General features: G+C 49.7%; 1 protein-coding gene across 14 annotated transcripts in view; it reads left to right on the top strand.

Annotated features, from left to right (window-relative positions):
• Positions 1–15,452, top strand: part of ITGA9 (integrin subunit alpha 9) — a 400,223-nt gene that overhangs the window by 225,678 nt on the left and 159,093 nt on the right. For all 14 annotated transcript variants that reach the window (XM_042956919.1, XM_042956927.1, XM_042956925.1 and 11 more), the window contains one exon: positions 4,676–4,752. In XM_042956919.1, coding sequence (XP_042812853.1) covers positions 4,676–4,752 — 77 coding nt within the window. The remainder of the gene's footprint in view (positions 1–4,675; positions 4,753–15,452) is intronic.

The following is a 15,452-nucleotide window of genomic DNA, read 5'->3' as shown; positions in this document are numbered from 1 at the left end:
GGGACGTGAAATGTGGCCTGTAAAAGGCCACCCAGCCCCAGGCAGTCCTGGAATCCAGGTGAGTCCAGATCCCAGTTGCAGTCCCAGGCGGGCCAGCTCAGCTCTCCACTCCGTTGTTCACAGGCGCTGACCTGGATCGCGGAAAGGCCGTCTTGAGGCAGAGGGGACTGTTCTGCGAGGTGCAGGGCCATGGAGCAAACCAAAGGATGCCCTCAGACAGAACTCAGCCACCTCCAGTTTTTCCGTAAAGCAGAACTCGCTCTGTGTCTGTGTTTCGAGGAAAACCAGTAGAGTATTTGCCGTCCCGCAGTTTTAAAAATCTAAAAGGACAGTCTGTACAGACCCTGAGCTAGAAGGAGTCCCTCCACTTTAATTTTATGACGTCTTTGTCTTTCACTTGGTCCTTTGGACGTGCTATCTTTTTAGAAAGCAACGCTGTCTGTATGACCTGATCGTAAATACCAGGCAGTGAGACATCTCCCTTGTTCATCCGGGCACAGGGCTGAACGGAGAAATCTCTGGGACTACCCAGAGCCCTTACAGTGTGTCACATTAAAGACAGTGCTGGATTCTGGAAAAAGAGCCCACTGAAACGGAATCGGGAAGAGACACCTTTTGCACTCCCGGTCATGGCATTTACACAAACAGCTTTTTAACACGGTACCAGGTGCCGCGGGTTGCAGACATGATTTACGTGTGGCCAGGGCCTCCGGGAGCTTCTGTAAAACTGTGGGAGGAAGAGAAGTTCCGAAATGCTCCTCCTGTCATCCAGGCAGAGACCCTTTGCAAAGCCACGTTGCCCATCAGGAAATGCCTCGCTCACATTAGCTTAAAAATAGTCTTCTTGTTTGGTCCCCTTGGGGTGAGATTTCACAAGCATGTATTCCCACCCAGTCCAGTTGTCCCAATTTTCTCAGGCCTTAGCATGGATGTGGTTGCCACAGCAACCCTGTAAACAGTATGTATCTGTGTCAATGACTATATTTATATATCTTAAAGCAAATATCACCAAGTCCAAGAAATTGACTCTCCTGTGAACACGACAGCTGGAATAGGCGAAGAATCCTACTTCCTATTACATCAGAAGGGAAGATTTTTTTTTCCAGTGCAGATTTGAGTAGGAGAAATGGGCACCCCGAGGCTTGAGCATCTAGACCAATGTCCTGTCTGAAGTCGGCCTTGGCCAGGACAGCCATTGAGCTGCCAGCCCTGAGTCACACATCCAGGGCTGCCTTGGCCTTGGTGGCCACGGCATTGGGAAGAAAGCGCTCCCAGCTCCAGCCTCTGTCCTCTGGCTCAGAGAGAAATGTAACTTCAGCCGGGTTCATTGTATTTTTTTTTTTCCTGGCCTGAAGGGAATGAGGAACCCAATAACCAAATAAATATTCTAGAATAGGAGGCCACAAACTATAGCCTGCAGGCCAACTCTGGTCTGCTGCCTTCTTTTATAAATAAAGTTTTATTGAGACACGGCCACGCCTGTTTCTTTACATACTGCATATGGCTGCTCTCATGCCACTAGGTGCAATGGAGACCAGGTGGCTCACAAGGCCAAAAGTAGTTTCTAGATGGCCTTTACAGAAAAAGTCTGCCAACCCTGTTCTAAACGAAGCAGAGTAAGGATTTGGGGAGAAGCTGGATAAAGGATTTGAAAAAGAAAACTGTTCTCCCAAGAGGCCAGGGTGAGGAAGGAACCAACAAGGAAATCTAGTCCTTGGGGCTGAAGAGGCCACTGGATGTCTAGTCTACAGGTCACCAAAGTCTGAGGCAGGAAACAGCTTTCTCCTGAGAGAAAGGATTTGCCTCTTTTAACCCGAGAGAAATGAGAGACGATGGCTCCTCAGATCTGTTTGTATTTTCCAGAAAGGCTTCTTCCAGGTAAAGACATTGACCCAGCTTTGCCAACCAGTAGGTGGAGGCTGGAGGGAGGCGGGAGAGACTGCATCCAAGCCGGCGGGGGATTCGTCCGATTCGAGCAGCCAAGCTTGTGTTTGCCCGGAAGACTAGGGAGATGGGGGGAAAAGTGGGCAGAGGAATTTCTTCGGAGTCCCTGGTTGGCGCTGGGGTCGTTCCTGAGAGGGAAATTGGGAGTTTGGCCCATTGGCTTCACAGGGAACCTGTACGCTTTGTCCTTAGTAAAGGAGAAGTAGTTTTTACTTGCTTCTGGAAACTCAGTGTTGCCAGTTGGCATTCTGAGGCTTCAGTCTGCCCCTGTTCTGTCCCGGGACATGCTTTTCGGTTCCTCAGGAAACAAAATGGTCGTTTGCCCAGAGAGACAAATCCAGGTCCAAAGTTGAATCTGAGATTCCACTTCAGCCTCCCTGCTGCGTGAGGCAGGTGTTTGATCCCTCGGTCTTTACTGCTCTGCCTGTAAGACAAGTGCCTCCCCAGCTTGGGAGGGTCTTTGCCTAAAGCCTTGGCTTATTTTCCTTTTATGACTGTGGAAATTGAGTCCTGGCTAATGTCTAAGCTGGTACTTTATCTTCTCAGATAAATTGTGCTTAATTTTAGCTGGTGAGTGTAAGCGATTGCATAACGTGTGTGTATACGTGTATGCGTGTATGTAAGTATACATACCCCTGCGTGTGTGTGCATATCTATCTATTTATGGAAGACTCAGTTCTTGTCTTTATCGGATGGAAATTTAGCAGCCCTGGAAGACTTCAGCCAGTTTCAGTGACAGGAAATAGAGAGCACAAGGTGCAATAGCATTGACCCAGATCGGGGCATTCAGGGGTCACCCCATCTCTCAGAGCACCGTGTGGTCCTCCGTGTGGCACGAAGCAACTTCAACCTGCCAGGCTCTAGGGACCGGCACAGAGGTGAACAAGACCAATAGAGTCCCCGTCTTCATGGAGCATAATTTTAGCAGGGGAGATAAACGGGAAACACGTAGTGATCCAATCAGCGAGTTACGACTGAGATGAGCAGTAGCAGGAGAAAGTGCCCAGAGTTGCCAGAGCTGACGGCGGGAGCTTGAGCTCCTGGGGCAGGGGCTCAGAGACGTGCTCTTGACTTGCTCCTGGCGGGATGGGAGGACACACGGCGGGAGAACCAGGTGGAGGAACTGGGGACCCCGTGACACTGGACGGACTCGTGCAGAGGAGGAGCCTGTCAGCAGGGGCAGAGCTGGCCTGAAGCTTATTCAATTGGGAGGAAAGTCCTCTTGAAGAAAAACGTGAAGTTATGAAAGAAGAAGTCAGGTAAAAGGCCTCTGTCAGGGCTTGACAGCGAGAGACCCCGAGGCTTCGGTTTCGTTAGCTTGATGGCAAAGCCGCGTTTGGTGCTTTTCCCTCATTCCCGCCCTTGGAGAGCCCGCTTCTCTCGCCTGAGATATCCATGTAGCCCACATCCTCTTCCTCCTGTTCTCTCCTTGCTTGAGATGGGAAACAAAGCGCTTCTATTCAACAGTCGTCTACTGAAGTCTCCTGGAAGTCTGGCTCTCTCCCTGCCCCCAGTGGTGTCCAAAAGAACATGGGAATTTCCTTTTTTGCCCAAGCCTTCCGTGAGTTTCTCCCCCGCCACAATCAAGGCAGGGAATGTTGGCTGGGGCGCTTTATTCTTCTGGAAGTTTGACACAGGAGTATGAATTTCCATAGGGCAAAATTACTCTGTCTGGTAGGTCTAGACTTTCCGCTGGCCAGCAAGTTCACCGGAGTGCGCACTGGCGTCCCGAGAGCCGCCTGGACGCACCCTGTGGGAGGGGAGCAAATCACTGGGAACCGTTTTCTGTGGTGGGGAAAAACCCAGACACGAGCAGTGACAGAGGAGAGGTTTAACAGTGAATGATTTACGACTAAAAAATGACAACAGGCTCTTCTCTCTAAAATCCAACAGTGATCAAAGCCGCTTAACAATAGCGAGCAGCGTCTGTCAGGCCGGAACACAGGGAACCTGCCGTCCGTAGATTAGACACGTACGAGAGCTGGAGAGCAGTCTGAGGGAGACATCGGCAAGCCTGCTTGTGGGCCGTGGGGGAAAACCGTAACTCCTCCTGAAGTGCCGCTCCCGATTCCCCTGCCAACCCCCACGGGTAGGCCCAGCCCCGAACACAGCACAGGCCCTCTGGACACTCCGAGCGTTAGGCCCCAGCACTGGGTGGGGCTTTGGCCGTCGAGGCCCACTCTGGGTTAGAGGCTGCCTCCCCACCCCCGAGACACGGGAAAGGGTCCCTTCCGCCCCGGTGTGCTGCCCTCAGCCTCATGGCGTCATTGCCTTTGACTTTTCTCTTTGAAACTAAGACGATAAAATCCCATCGCTCAGGCGGAACCCACGTCAAGTAGAGATTTTCTGCCTCCCCACTCCCCGAGACAGCGGACAGAAGACAATGACCCCGCTGTCATCGAAGAATTCTTTACACGCCCAGACTCTTACTCACTCACGTCTGAGAGCATTTAAGATTTCTCACAGGTGGAAAGGACACCTGCCACGTACCCGTGTTGAGGAAACCACCCGAAGAAGCATCTCTGCACACCGAGAAGTGAATCAGATAAGGAACGCGCTCCGCAGTCAAGGCCACCGCCGACTGGGCTTTCTTGGAGCCTGGCTTCGTGGGCGGGGAGGGCGTGGGTGCCAGTTCCCCGGGAAGAGTTCCCACCGATCTAGAAGGATGTGGTTGGCTGGTGTGTACTCCTTTGCCGTTAAATCCTGACCTTCCTGTTCTATCTCCCCCCAGACCGTCTTTGAAAGGAATTGCCGTTCAGAGGACTGTGCCACAGACCTGCAGCTTCGGGGTCAGCTGTTGCTCTCCAGGTAACTCGGGGCTCCTCCCACGACCTCGTTCTGAGAGCTTCCAGGGTGTCTTGCCTCCGGGCCCAAAGCCAGAATGTGCCCATTTCCCCACCGAAGAGGGTAACTAGAGTTGGTGGGTGACAAGGGCATCTTACAGCTTAAAAGAGTGTATGTTCTACGAGCATTTTCACAATAGCTGTCATACGGATGGGACGATTCGCTTTTTGTTTTCTTTACAATTCCACATACCTCCCAATGTAGCCCATGTTTCTCATTCCTGGATCTGTGTGACGTGGGGGGAAGGGAGGAGCTGTTTTTTGTTGACTCGTTGTGTGAGGTTGAACCAGAAGAAACTGCCAGTATTTAATTGGGGCAGTTCCTGTAATTCGACTTACTGTTATATGAAGATTCTTTAAGAAAAAAAAGAAAAAGAAAAAAAACTCCCCCCACCTCCCGCCACCCAGCACTTAACAGTGGCATTTGCTTTAACAACAGGTAAAGGTTCTATGGGGGGAGGGGGTGAAGGAGAGGGGCAGGCTGTCCTGACTCAAGTAAACAGTCCATATTGTTTCAGGCTTTCTTCCCACCATATGTGGGTCCCCAGGCAAGGGTAAACCACCCAGAGGCCTTCTGTTTCCTCTTTGCCAACCTTTTACTTTAGATTTCTTGTACGACGAAGGTGCTGGTCCTGAGTCATCTGGCCACATTTCAGAGAATGGTGTCCTTTTGGGACAGTTTCTTCTGAAAGATTGTTTTAGCCTGGGGGCCAGAAAGTATCTCCAGGTATCTGTTACCATTTCTCACAAAGAGTCATCACTTGTGACAGTTATTCTCTAAAATGTCATACTATATCCCTTATTTGTTTTTTTTTTTTTTTGCTTTTTGGGTTTGGTTTTGTTTTAATTTTCTTTAATGTTTATTCAGTTTTGAGAGAGAAAGAGAGAGAGACAGCACAAGCAGGAGAGGGGCAGAGAGAGGAGACAGAGAATCCGAAGCAGGCTCCAGGCTCTGAGCCGTCAGCACAGAGCCCAAGGTGGGGCCCGAATCCATGAACCACGAGATCATGACCTGAGCCAATGTCAGATGCTCAACCAACCGAGCCACCCAGGTGTCCCTGGGTTTTGTTTTTGTTTTTGACAGAGAAAGAAAGAGTGAGGGAGGGACAGAGAGAGAAAGGGAGAGAGAGAATCCCAAGCAGATTCCATACCCAGTGTGCAGCCCAACGTGAGGCTTGATCTCACCAGGCTGAGATCATGACCTGAGCCAAAATCAGAAGTCGCTTAACTAACTGAGCCACCCAGGTGCCTCTGTCCCGTATTTGTAACCATGAAAGTTACGTTTGGGTGAAATGTAAGAAATATCCCCTCTTGAACCTCAGTCTATCAGTGCCTCGTCTATCAGTGACGGCAGTGGAATGCTTACTTATGTTGATAAATAATCTATTAGTCATCAAAGGAAAGTAACAGTAAGATTCTTTTGTTTGCGTTTATTGGGCAGAAGATGGTGTAACACCCTCCCCTCCTCCAACAATACTCCCCTAAACCACTTAAATGTTAATTCACATTACTTTTACTTAGGATAAGATTAGTGCATTAAAATGGCATGTGTTTTGCCAAGCTTAGAAGATTACTTCAAATGAATGAAATGGATACTGGAATTTTTTAACGTTAAGAAGAATTTTCTGGAAAGAGAAACCAGTTCTACAGAAAGTTCATAAATTATCAGGTCATTACTCTTAGTTTTAAATAGGTCTTCCAAAAAGTGTTTTAGGGAAAAAGTAACATGAAACAAAACTCTATGAATTCGTTTTGTCTTGAGGCAGACTGTAAATGTTGGAAATTTGTTTTGGATCAGAAAACCCTGAGCGGTGGGAAAATGTCACTTGCTCCAAGGTTAAATATTAGGTTACAGAAGTCCTGATGTTTTCACTGCCCATTAATGGATATGGGCAAATCTATCTGTGTTCAATTATACTTTTCATGTATTAAGATAAAAACCCAAAGCTCAGGGTCAGTAAGACACCTTGTGCTTAAAACCGCCTCCACTGCCCCTCCCTGGCCCCTCAGGGGTGTTGATCAGAGTGAGTTCTGCTCTGTGAGCCCATTAATTGATAATTTGAGAATGACGGGTGTGATGGCCAGGACCCAGCCCCCCTCTGTATCAGCTAGCTACAGCCACAGAAAAATGCTGCGTAACCAAGTGTCTCCAAACTCAATGGCTTAAAACAGCAATCATTTATTCTCATGGATCTTCAGGTCGGTGGAGGGTCAGCTTCAGCTGGATCTTGACTGACTCGCCCGTGCATGTGGGGGTGAACAGAGGGTAGGTTGATCTCTGCTAGGCTCGGGTGATCCACTTTAGTTCCGCTCCATGTGTCTTTCATTGTCCTGCTGGAGCCAGTCGGCTAGCCTGGGCATATTCTTCTCGTGGCAAGGTGACACTTCAGAGGGCAAGCAGAAACCTGCAGTAACCCTAAGGTCTAGGCTCAGAGCTGGTGTACTCTCACTTTAGCCTTATTCTGTTGGTCACAAGTCATATGGTCAACCCCAAAGTCAGGGGAAAGGAACATATTCTGTGCCCCTTTAGTGAGAGGAACTACAGAGTCACACAGCAAAGGGCATAAGTACAGGGAGGGGTAAATTGGGGCCCATAAGGCAATCTGCTGTACCACCACGTAAAGAAGAAGGCGGCTCTCCCGGGTGGCTCAGTCGGTTAAGCGTCCGACTTCGGCTTAAGTCATGATCTTGCGGTTTGTAGCTTTGAGCCCCGCCTCAGGGTCTGTGCTGACAGCTCAGGGCCTGGAGCCTGCTTCAGATTCTGTGTCTCTTTCTTATCATTCCGTCATCCTCAACTCAGACATGTAACCTAGACTGGGTGGGGAGATTTTCTGAACCTCAGAAGCAGTGTCCTTGGATGAAAGGTCTAAGCCTCTCCTTAGGATGAGTTATTTCCCAGGAGGCCCCCTGGCCTCTCAAAGTAGCCTTTTGTCTGGATCCCCCATTAAACCTTCGTTGTATCTTGGGCCCATAGCTGTCCCCAAAAGAGTCATCAGAGAAACATTAATTGGTAATTGGATAGGGAAAGATACCAAACCAAATGGTAGTTCCAATTACATTGCATTTCCCTGGACCTTCACGTAGAGCCAGGCACAAAGTGAGAGAAGGCACAGTCCATAAACTGCTGGTGGAAGCCAGGGTCTGAATTTGGTTGACAAAGGCTTAGTTGCCAGAATCAGAAACAAGCTGCTCTGGTTATCATTTCTGCCCCAGGTGGGTTGCACACCCCTTCATTGTTCAAGTCAAGAACTGGGCTCCAAGCTGCAGAAATGAACAGTGTGTGTGCCCTGCTCTCCTGACATGCACAGTGTGGGTTGGAGAGGACAGCTGGGTGATGGTGGCACCGCCCGGTCAGTGCTCGAAGAGAGGCAGATGGGTCACTGTAGGACCAGAGAGCAGCTTCCAAGGGGAGGAATGAAGGGAGTGAGGAGGAGGATGCAGGCATCCTGGGCAGAGAATGTGAGCAGAGGCATGGCAGTGTGGAGGGCTGATTCCCATGAGATCTACAAGTGTCTGGAGTGAAGGAGGGGGTCAGGAGAAGACAGAGATGAGGCAAGACTGAGAGAGACTGACGTGGGATGGGTCATTTTGTCCTCTCTTCCACTCAGCAAAAGCTTGGGTTTGGAGTCAGCCATCCATCTCAGTTCTTAGTCCCTGGCACGGGTCCATGGGGTGGCTGCCCTTCGTCCAGGCACAGAATCCCCTTGGCAGCGTTGGGCTGAGAAGACATGTTTTGTCGATCTCCACCATGGTGTCTCCCCAACTATTTCAAAAGGGCAACTTGGACATGATTTTTGCATTTCATAGCGTCTCTAGAGCCTGGCTCTCGTGTTCGCTGTGACCCACTGTACTGAGAAGTCGAAGCCAAGTGGTAACCGAGAAAGATCCTTCCAATGACTGGGCGGAGGGTGCAGACAAGGTGTTGTGGCTGGAAGCAGCCAAGTACCCACCAGACTGAGGAGGCTTTGTCTGGAGAGGATGGAGGGAAAGACATCTGGGAATGATTGGGTCCCCCAGAGTGGCCGGGGATCAAGCCAGGAAATGCTATCTGTGACGGGGACTCATGATGTTTTTATTTTTCTCTCCGGAGAGCATGAATTCTGGAAGGCCTGTTGTCTCTTAAAGCAATCAAACTCTTTAATTAGAGTTCACAGCCTTTAATGGTCTTGAGCCTATTTCCAAAACATGCCATTTCCAAAATGTCCAGGAATAGGGATGAAGCAGTTTAGATTGTTTCTATTAAACAGAACTGAAAACTCCATTTGTAAAATGATGCAACTGTTTTGTTTTGTCTGTCTGAATACTTACAGTACCTAAGACTATATCACGTGTGATTAAGATAAAGAAAAAGAAATATAGACCATGGCAGTTGATCTGTCTATCTAGATGCATCCCATAGGAGACCAGTGGAACATTTCAGTGCCTTCTGGCTCGCCAACCGGAATAATGAAAGAACTCTTAAGGGAACTGAAGAGACACAGTAAAACATTTACGAAGTTAGGAGAACCATCTAGTGGCCACATTTAATGGTCCAATGTTTGTAGCCTTAGCAATGCTATTACCACAGTGGGGGTGGGGGGTCAGGAGCATTTCCCAGAATCCTTGGCGGGGAGACCACTGCATCCCTGAAAAATCGGGCTTCAAGAGGAGGATCGCTGCACCCAGAGAGCTGTTTAGAACTTGAAACAAATTATTCTTCTCTCAAAAGTAGCAAAGTGGCCAGAATCATCCATGGCACGACAGGTAGTAGAAGTAAAGTCTCGTTTGATAAAGCGGAAGAGACCCCTGTTTCTGGAACACCTGCCGTGCACCAGATGCTCTAGAGAGTATTTGGTATACATTAAGCACACTGTAGTGTCTTACCAGCTGTGCAACCTTGAGCAAGTTGCTGAACGTCTCTGCACCTGTGCCCTCATCTATGAAATGGGAGAAATAATAGCAATACCTTAGCAAGTTATTTTAAGTGTTTAATGACTTAAAACATATTTAAGTACTTCCAGAAGTGCGTAGCATACAATAAGCACTGACTAAATGAGAGTTAGCATTATTGTTTCATTTAGTCCTCTTCATGACACTGAGAAGTAAATAAATACTATTACACTCTTTTTAGTGGGGAGGATACAGATGCTCAGGAAAGCTAGGTTACTGGCTCAAGTCATTGAAGCTGGGAATGTCTACTAGTTGCTGTTGGGGTCTGATACCACTGGCTCTGGACCAGAAGTACCATGGCTGGGGACCTTGGGGAGAGAGTCATCCTCTGTGTGAGAAGTTCCATTCAGAAAGGCGGCGGAGGGGTTAAGGAAGCCATTTTCAAGATGGCTTCCGTCCGTTCCCCGCTCATGCTTCCTCATGTGCTGTCGGACATGTGGAGCTCCGCTCAACGGCTCTTCTCCCTGGAGAGGTCCACTGCCCGTCCTGCTGGGTCAGTGGTGGTCTCTGCATTGAGTCACCCATCCTTAATCCACATAGGTTGGCTTTTCCTCTCCTTGGCAGGCCTCGGATTTGACCATGAGCTCGTGGCTGTCACGTGAGCGGTTTCCTCAGTCATTATCATCATAACATCATCATCGTTGTTGTTGTTGTTATTTTATGAAAGAAGATGATTGGAGGCTGGTCAGAAACACGGAAAACGTGTGCCCTTTGCCAGAATATCAACCACGTGATTTACTGTTTCTTTTCTCTTCGCCATCTGTCCCAGATCTGGGGGAGGTGGGGGGGGGGGGGATGCAAAAGAAGTTTGTTAATTGAGAGCAGCTGGCTTTTGCAATGGCTGTTTCTGGAGTCTCTGGACACAGGGACGGTTTTTTATCCAAGGGTGTATTCTTGAAAGAAAAATGAAATGCTCCAATGAAGAGGAGTTTTTGAATGAGTCAAAGGATTGCTCATCTTTACTGCCCTCTCTCAGAATGAGTTTGCTTTTGCTCTGATGCGGGTTCCCTAATGGAGGGCAGCAGGCGTGTCTCCCACATTCCAGGAACACAGCAAGGCCGAATGGACATGTGGGTGGTCCTTCAGTGGGAGTTACCTAAGCAGAGGGTAGGATTGAGGCCCCTGGGAAGGTAATCAGCAGAGTCAGGCAAGCAAAGAGACATTCGCACACTGGAAGGGAGATTGAAAGATGCGGTATCGATCCAGGGTAGATAGCTTCTACTCACCTGACGGGAGGTGACACAGTGCTAGTATATTCATTCATGTGACAAATAATAATAGAGCACTCGCTGTGGATATGCCGGGCTTGGTGGAAACAAATGGGGAAGATTCACCGTATCACAGTGCAACACCAACGTACCAGTTACTTACTGCTGTGTAACAAACAGTGCCGAAACTTCATGCCTTGGAACAACTGCCATTTGTTTATCTCCTGATTCTGTGGGTCGGCTCTTTAGGCTGGGCTCAGCCGTTTGGGCCTGGGGGTCTCCTGGGCTCCCTCGTGGATCTGCAGTCAAGGTTAGATTGGCCAGTTGCCTCTGCTTGCAATTGGCTTATTGTTGACTGGGGTTCTGCCATTGGCCTCCACAAGGTTTCTCATCCTCTAGCAGGCTAGCCCAGGCTTATTCTTACTGTGTGGCGGGGGTCTGAAATCCAGAACAGCGACGCACAAAGACTCGTGGAGTCTAGTTTCGTGGCCACATTCTGTGGGCCAAAGCGAAGCCAAAGGGCCAACGGGATTTGAGGGATGGGGACATAAATTTGACTTCCTGACGGGAGGGGCTGCAATGTCACATGACAAAGGATGTGAACAGAGGCCATCAGTCAGTTCGTCATACCCGGCTACCACTGTGGATAGTAGCTTCATCCTGCAAGGACATGCGAAGGAAAGGTAGAAAACGCTCACCTCACAGTCATTGCAGCAGAGGGGTGAAGGGACCGGGGTGTTTGACTCACAGTCATTGGTTGAGGGCTGCTCTCGGGTTGGGAGGGTAGGGGACAGTTAATTCCCCGGCACTCCCAACCTGTGGCAGGCAGCAGCCTTGTCCGGCTCTAGAAAAAGACCCTTGGATACAAAGATGCAGACACTAGCAGCTGGAAGTCAGCAAGGGCATTTGGAACAGTCTGAGGTGGGTGGCAGGTGCGTAGATTATGTCTGCTACACCCACTTTCTCAAAGAATCTCAGTTAATGAATTTATTCTGGAATTTCTAGCAGGAGTGTTATACCACCTTTGACCCCCCAGGCTTCTTCCCTTCAACTTCCCGAGAATGCTTTCTTTCCATGTTTTGCCAAATGCCCAACATTCTCCATTACTATGGTAACTTTCTTTCCTATTGCATTTGTCTGTATTCTATTCCTTTGTCTCTTCTCTTGCGAACAGAACCAAGTATTGCCCATATGTTGAAGAGCACTTGGTTTTAGAGCAAGCCCAAGAGCCAGGCACAAGGATAGGAGCTTTGTTCCCATTTTCCTGAGGACAGCAGGAAAGACAAGTAAGGGTGTGTCCATGGCACATCCGAGTGGCAGAGGATAAGACCTCTGGCCCCTCCATCATCCTGGGAGGGACCTGAGTGGATGGACTAAGTGTTTCTTTGGAGCCCTGACTCCAGCCCAGTCTGGGGATGAGCACAGAGGATCACCCTGTGGCTCTGAGATGCCCTCCCCATTAAAGTGACTCAGGCAGGACAGAAACAAGCCCAGCTCACAGGTCCTTCGTGGTTGGTGGCTTTCATGGACGTACTTGGAACCATAGGGTTTCGGGTGTAGAACAGGAAGCCGGTAGGAATTTGAGTCACTTACCTGAGGTCAAAAAGAAAGTTAAATGGCAGTGGCAGGAAAAATACCTGCTGGTAGGTTCCTGAGTCCCAGTCTAGCGTCCTAGCCATTAGACCCATGGCCTCTGTCTTTAAGTAGCCATGGCAGCTTGGGGAACCTGGCCTCGCCTTCATGCCCACTGTGCCGCACTCGCTAACCAAGTGGAAATGACTTGAGGAACTTCCTTCCTATCTCAGGGAGGACCTGATTTGTAGTTTCCTAAACGGCCTGCCGGCCTCAGCGTGAGGTTGCAGACAGTGGGTCACTGATTCTTTGAGAAGGTGAACTCAGGGTCACCGCCTGAGGAACTGACCGTGTTCCCTTGTTAGGCAGATTGAAAACATGGAGGGGAGGTCACTTCGTGTTCAGCACCACCTACCCCCCCCCCCCCACCGCCCAAGAGCAGCAGAAATCTATCCCAACAAACACTAGATTTCAGGGACAGCCCTCCCCCAGCTGAGCACACATGGGGATTTTCCATCTGGATGGTGAGAGGTTGGGGAATCCAGAAAGGAGCTTACGGATCCTGCTGAAGGCAGGCTTGTGGGTGACCATGGCAACCACAGACGCTACTGGGAAAGGGCTTGCACATAGCCCACCTCCCTCCTGAGCGACCTGGGGAGGCTGGGTCTACGTCACCGGTGTACCTAATAAAATTTTATTTGGTAGCATTTTCCTTGGCTTTCAAATACAGCCAACCGTCGGAGGTTTTATGTGGAAGCATCTTTCCCACAGGGTCCAAGTGATATGGCTGTTACTTTCCTTCTCCGTGGACATTTAAGCCACGAAAAGGAGCAGCGAAGAGAAGGTGGCAGCTAGATCCTTTGCTTCTCAAGCCGAGAGCAGACAGGGAGCCACCTGCTATTTCTGTGCTAGGACTTTTGCAGTGTGTCCTGTGACTGGGCCTGTGGTCTCTTGCCACAGGTAAATGTCCCCCCCGCCCCCCGCACATACTTTTCTTGTTGCCTTGGTACACACTCCCTTGGTAGCACCTTTCCCCAGTTTGTTCTGAGCCATCTGATGTGGCCCCCGGCAAATCAGAAATTGGCCTTGCTGCTCTCCACAGAGGAAGAACCACAGACAACTGCAGCTGCGGAGGGACCATCCTTTTGCTTTGTCCCCTGCGGCTACTGGCTCCTCCCCCAGAGCCAAAGGTGACAAGCTTGGGCGTCACATGTCCTGCCCGGAAGTCACGGATCCTTGCGATTGCCCTGCGAAGGGAGATGCTGTGTCAAGAACCTTCTGGATTCCGTGATCCTGCTCCTCTGACTCCATGCTGGGTGATCTTGACCCAAACGTGATGAGGCTGGGTGGCTGCTGTTGGGGCCACCCCCGGGTCCCTTTTACTGTGCAGCTGCCATAAGTGCTGGCTGCTAAGAGCTCCCAGCTGCCCCGCCTCTGGTCTGGAGAATGGCCCTTTCTCACAGCAGTCGCCCTGCCTGGGAGGTTATACCCACCCCGGGGCAGCTCTCGGCCAGTGATGGACTCATTTGGGGTACAAAACAGCCAGCCTCCCCATCTCAAGTGCAGCTCATTCCATGCTGTACCTTGTGCCCCATGTGAACCAGGCCAAGGCTAGACCCTGCCCAAGACCATAGTCCTGCTCAGCTCCTTCCCCGCCTGTCCTCCTTCCATGGCCCCTTGCCCCTCAGGGCATCCTTTGATAGAACGGCCTGAATCCCCAGGAGAGACTGCTTCCGGAGAAACCCACCTGACAGGCTGTAGCACTCAGACCTCAGGTTTGATTTGTCCATTCTTAGATCTCTTTCTTTAAGACTGTGAGTTTCAGGAGGAAACTAAATCTAATGTATTTGTCAGGTATCAGTGGGGGGAAATAGTTGCCAATGGACTTTTCACCTGCCCTCTCAGAATTGGGGAGGCTTTAGGGATTTTTAAAAACCAGGCCTGTGGAGTGACGTGTAGGAGGTCACTTCAGGGGGTGAGTGGGATTCTGTGTCTTTAGGATTACTTCTGGTTGCTTTGTCCCTGGGACTTTTTTTTTTTTTAAAGAGGGCTATGCAGGGGCGCCTGGGTGGCTCAGTCAGTTGATCGTCCGACTTCGGCTCAGGTCATGATCTCGCAATGTGTGAGTTCAAAGCCCCGCATCGGGCTCTGTGCTGATGGCTCAGAGCCTGGAGCCTGCTTCAAATTCTGTATCTCTCTCTCTCTCTCTCTCTCTCTCTCTCTCTCTTCACACTCTGTGTGTGTCTCTCAAAAATAAATAAACACTTAAAAAATAATTTTTAAAAAAGGAGGACTGTGCAGACACAAGGGATAACAGGAGAGGGGTACCCCTGTGAGAAATGGCTTTCACTGCAAAACGTCCTGAGTGCTAGAAACTGAAAGCAGTTAGAGTCCTCAGTACATGAGGGAACACATGATACTCAGATGGAATAAATCAGCCTTCCTTGCCGGGAGCACTGGGCTCTTTTTTAGAATGTTTCCTGTGATAATGAAATTTGAACAAGACGTGAATGCCATTACTTCTGGCAACAGTTGTGTTTCTTCAAGAAGAAAACTGAAAGACAATTTTTAAAGCGTTTCCTTTTGTCCCCGCCCAGTGTGGAAAAACACAAACAATTTAAGCTTCTAAGCCAAGGAGAAGGTTCTCACTTGTGCACCTCCCCGCCAGCCTCCCCAGGTTCATTGTTACTCCAGGGACAGTAGAATTGAGGTGAAAGAAATCCACAGCAGTTGCAAATATCTTATTGTCCATCCTTCAAAAATGTCGTTCTTGTCTGTCCTCACTCCCCCAGTGTGGCCTCTCCTTCCCATCATTAAACCAGCACCCCCACTCACCTGCCCACAGGACAGAGGCTCTAGCCTGGGTTCACATCCCCTTAGTGACCTGTGCCTAGAGTCCGTGGGGTCTGTGAACTTGAAGAGGAAAACGATCAGATCTTTATTTTCACTAGCTCCA

The sequence above is a fragment of the Panthera tigris genome, chromosome C2 (assembly GCF_018350195.1).
Source record: "Panthera tigris isolate Pti1 chromosome C2, P.tigris_Pti1_mat1.1, whole genome shotgun sequence".
In the NCBI taxonomy this organism is placed as follows: Eukaryota; Metazoa; Chordata; class Mammalia; order Carnivora; family Felidae; genus Panthera; species Panthera tigris.
This window is presented reverse-complemented; position numbering and strand designations above follow the sequence as displayed.